The sequence below is a fragment of the Nicotiana tomentosiformis genome, chromosome 7 (assembly GCF_000390325.3).
Source record: "Nicotiana tomentosiformis chromosome 7, ASM39032v3, whole genome shotgun sequence".
In the NCBI taxonomy this organism is placed as follows: domain Eukaryota; kingdom Viridiplantae; phylum Streptophyta; class Magnoliopsida; order Solanales; family Solanaceae; genus Nicotiana; species Nicotiana tomentosiformis.
Window position 1 is genome coordinate 73,488,408 of NC_090818.1, and position 4,521 is coordinate 73,492,928.

At 38.4% G+C, this 4,521-nt stretch overlaps 1 protein-coding gene across 1 annotated transcript; it reads right to left on the reverse strand.

The window, feature by feature from the left end:
* Positions 1-1,580: 1,580 nt before the first annotated feature.
* LOC138895811 (uncharacterized) lies at positions 1,581-2,251 on the reverse strand. Its single transcript, XM_070180548.1, has 2 exons — positions 2,159-2,251; positions 1,581-2,075 (listed from the first exon to the last, which is right to left on the reverse strand). The coding sequence occupies exons 1-2, from the start codon at positions 2,249-2,251 to the stop codon at positions 1,581-1,583; spliced, it is 588 nt and encodes a 195-aa protein (XP_070036649.1).
* Positions 2,252-4,521: the final 2,270 nt, after the last annotated feature.

Sequence of the window (4,521 nt, forward strand, 5' to 3'; positions counted from 1 at the left end):
AACCTTTTTGTTCAAGGAATATCTGATATAACCACTTATACTTATCCCCTTCACGTGTATGCCTTGTGCTTGAATCTGCCCGTGCCCTGTATACACTGTCCATGGACCTGGTTCATACATGCATTCCTTTGTCAATCATCAAAACAAAAACTACTTAGGCTAACAAATTCCCCCTTTTTGATGATGACAAACTCTGTTCTTTTCATAAGCATGGAACCTGTTTCAACTCATCTCAACATTAAAAAATGTTAGAACACTTTTTATTTTCAAGTCACAAATCATCAAGGACCAGGTTCATTAGGTTATAAATATCACAGTCCAAAGCAAAAGCACAACCTAATCTTCCCCCTTTTCGCATCATCGAAAAGTTGCATAATTTAGTTAAGTAACCAGATTTTAGCAGATCTTACTCATGGCCTCTAAGGCTACTTCAAATCAATCATGGATTCAATTTTCTCTTATCAATCTAAGGATATTTAGCCATCTAAGAAATATTAACAAACGATTAGAGCAAAGGCAGTGATTATTATTGATAAGATTCTTTCACAAAACATAAAAATAAATAAAAGTACTGAACCATGAGCAAAAAGTAACAAAAACATCCTACTTGGGTCACTAGTTACAAACTAGGCTAGGAAGGGTTTAAGACTGGGAAGGACTAGGTTCTTGGTTTCTGTCCTGAGGCAGCTTCAACATGACTTGAAGAATGCCCTCATTCTTCTCTTTCTCCTTTACAAGCTTATATCTGAGAGAGTCCCTCTCAGTTTCTACTTCAGCCAGCCTCTTCTTCAGCCTCTCAATTTTAGCATCCTTTGCCCTACTCTCCTATTCTAATGCTCTCACTTTGCTGTTCTTGGGCACCCTCTTGGATGAACCAAGTTCTTTGGTAGCAGTAAGGACTTCATAGTCCTAGTCATTCAAAGTGTTGGCCCCAAAGTAATCTTTACTTGTGCTAACATCCTATTCCTTGAGGGGAACCTTAAAGTGAGCAAGCACATCAGTGAGTATGAACCCATATGGGATGGCATGAGTTTTAGTGCCACAAGCCACCCTATTAAGGAGATGGATAATGAACCCCGACCAATTTATCTGCTTCCCACTATCCAAGCACTCCATAAGGACCATGTCCATAAAGGTAGCAATGTACCTTCTCTCCTGCCTGGGCAGAACTACTTTGTTGACAAATTTAAAGAGCACTTTGTGGGCAGGTGTCATTTCACTCTTATAAATAACCCTGGGTTGTAGCTCTAAGTCCCTATCGGCAAATTTCTTGGTGATGGCAAGTGAGGTAGGTAGATTCTCTAGACTAGGCCATTTCAACTTTTTGTAGTCATTGTAACCTTCAGCAGATACCCCTAGGATCTCCCCTAGCTCTTTATCATCAAAACTCACCTTCACTCCTTTCACTACACTGTTGACCCTTCCATTTGTGATCTCACAATTAGCAAAGAACTCCATAATTTCAGCTCGGGCTAACCTCCTTTCCAACTGAAGGACTATGTCCTTCTAACCATGAATCTCCAATTTCTCCAGTAACAACACCATTCCTTCCTCTTCTAAATCAGTGAGGAGCCTCCCCTTCAGAATTGTTCTTTTCTGAAACTTGACCACCTTGTCCATTTCTTCATCAATCTCCTCTTCTTCACTCTCTTCCTCCACAATTTGCACTTTTCTTGATTTCCTTCAGACCTGGTTCTTTTTGCCAAGGCAGAGCTCTCTGTATCAACAAACTTTTCAAGAGACTTCTTCTTAGAAGTTTTTCTCTTTTTGGCATTTGGAGTCATAACCTCCACTTTCTCTGACTCATCCTCAACATGAAGGACCAGATCTATCTCATCTATCTTAATGGTTTTACTTGGTTCACCCATATTTTTCTTTCTTTTAGCAGTAGGTTTCTTTTTACTCTCAGCTAAGACCTTTTCTAGGTTAGCCTCACTCTGCTTCCTGTGACTCATTGTAGTTCTTCCTCTTGTAGGAGGAGTCTTTACAGGGATAGAAGAGGCATCCTTTCTCTTCTTGCCACCCATAGCAGTTCTAGGGATTTTACTGAACTTTTCTTCTTCTTTGGGTTGTATCTATCAGACACTTTCTTCAGTAGGTCATGTAGGGGTTCATTTTTAGATGGAACAAGTTCTTGTAACCTTTTCCTCAGCCTAACCTGCCCCTCCGTTGCACTAGCATCTCCAGACCCACTTCCTCCTTCTTCTCTTAGACTCTCTTCTTCCTCAACAGCCTCCTCACTCCACAACATCATTGATCATGCTTCTTCAGTCAAACCAATGAGAGTGGGTGAAGAAGATTCAACCACTCTTCCTTCTCCCATTCCCCTTACATCTACCTCAATACTCTCACTCACATTTTCTTTTCCCTTTCTATTTTTATCACCAATTTTATTAGATTTAGATTCTACATCAGCAATTGTATCAACTAAAACAAACCTTTTCTAAAGATTTTCAACAACCTTAGAAGCAACATCAGAGAATTTAAACCTAGAGGTTACCTGTTCAGTGTCAGATGAAATTAGTTCTTCCCCCTCAGTTGCAGACTTGAAAGATTCTTCTGACTTTTGGGGTTCCTCTACCTGACTAGCCTGTAACTTCTCATTTATTTCTTGGCCTGTTCACTACCAGCCACAGTTTTACGAGCAAGCATCTTGACACCCCCTTTTTTGGGGGTTTGTGTGGTTGAAAGTATGGGTGAAGGTTCTTTGGGTGGTAATGATGGGTTTTCAGTAGTCTTGGGGTTTTTAGTGTTCTTGATGTTTTTGGGTAAAGAAGCCATCAGATCACTGTAGATAGACGAACAAAGTTGAGAGGGTTTTAGGTTTTAGAGACTTTGGTCTTTTAGAAAATGAGAGATGAGGGAAAATGATAACTATAGATCAATATAAAGGAGGTTATGTTGAGTGTATAATGGCACCTTTTGGAGTCTACATGTCTAATCACTTTGGGAGTTTAAGTTTGAAAAGACGTTGGACTCGTTCCTAGATTTTAGGCAATTATGGCGCGTGGAATTTTGTTTGGTGAAACTGGTTCGTTTGTAACGGATTGGTTCAAAAGAGGTTGGGATAAAGTGAGACTCTTTTCAGATCATGATCCAAATACAATTATTTCAAATTATGTGGAGTGTAGAATACATACCTTACAAGCTCGATGAACCAAGTTCTTTACTGAAAATTCTCTTGTGTAAGACTGAATTTTCCAAAAAAATAAAGGTAATAATTAGACATCAATGAGATATTTTGGCACATGGCACAAGAGTATACTAATAAAAGTATGAGACTGAGTAATATCTAATTTAATTATTTACAAAATTCACAAATTATCTAACCAATCATTGAGTTAGAACTGGTTCCTTTTAGGTGATCTTAATCATCCCTAATTCTAACCTTTCAAAGTGATCTCTACTTAGAGCTTTTGTAAAGATGTCACCTATTTTCTTATCAGTAGCACAAAATTCCACAATGATCAAACCCTTCTCAAAGTTGTCCCTAAAAAAGTGATGCCTAACCGGGTTCTTGGTCATACTATATGCACTAGTATTGTCACAAAAGATAGGGATACAACCTACATCAATTACAAAGTCAACTTCAGCAGTAGACAAAGCCACCGAGTTTTGCTCGTTGGTGGCCCAAGACACAAGACATGAGCCAAGAAACCATGTTATACCTGAAGTGCTCTTTTTATCCACAAGAAACCCTGCATAATCAACATCAGCATATCCCACTAAATCAAAATTACTACCTTTTGGATACCATAAGCAAATATCAGTGGTGCCTTTTAGGTATCTCAAGATCCTCTTGACAGCCTTCAAGTGAGACTCCTTTGGATTTGCTTGAAATCTAAGCACAAAGGCCTACACTAAAAACAATATTAGGTCTACTAGCAGTTAGATATAACAAAGAGCCAATCATTCCCCTATACATCTTCTGATCAACAGATGAACCAGGTTCATTCAAATCCAATTTCATAGTTGTTGCTATATGAGTTTCAATTTCTTTGGAATCTTCCATTTTAAACCTTTTAAGCAACTCTTTCACATATTTTTGCTGATGGATCATAGTTCCATTTGAATTTAATTTGTAAGCCTAAAAAGAAATTAAGCTCACCCATCATACTCATTTTAAATTCACTCCCCATTAGCTTAGCAAATTCTTTACTTAACCTATCAGTTGTTGCTCCCAAGATTATATCATCAACATATCTCTGAACTACCAAGAGATTTTTACCTTTTTCTTTCAAGAATAAAGTATTGTCAATTTTACCTCCCTTGTAGCCATGCTCAAGCAAGAATTTAGACAATCTTTCATACTATGCTCTTGGAGCCTGCTTGAGACCATAAATTGCCTTGTCAAGCTTGTACACATGATCAGGACATTCCTTGCTTTCAAAGCCAGGAGGTTGCTTGACAAATACTTCTTTTTTTAGATAGCCATGGAGAAAGGCACTCTTGACATCCATCTGATGGAGAGCGAATTCCTTGTAAGCAGTAAAGGCTATAAGGAGTCTAATTGTTTCCAAT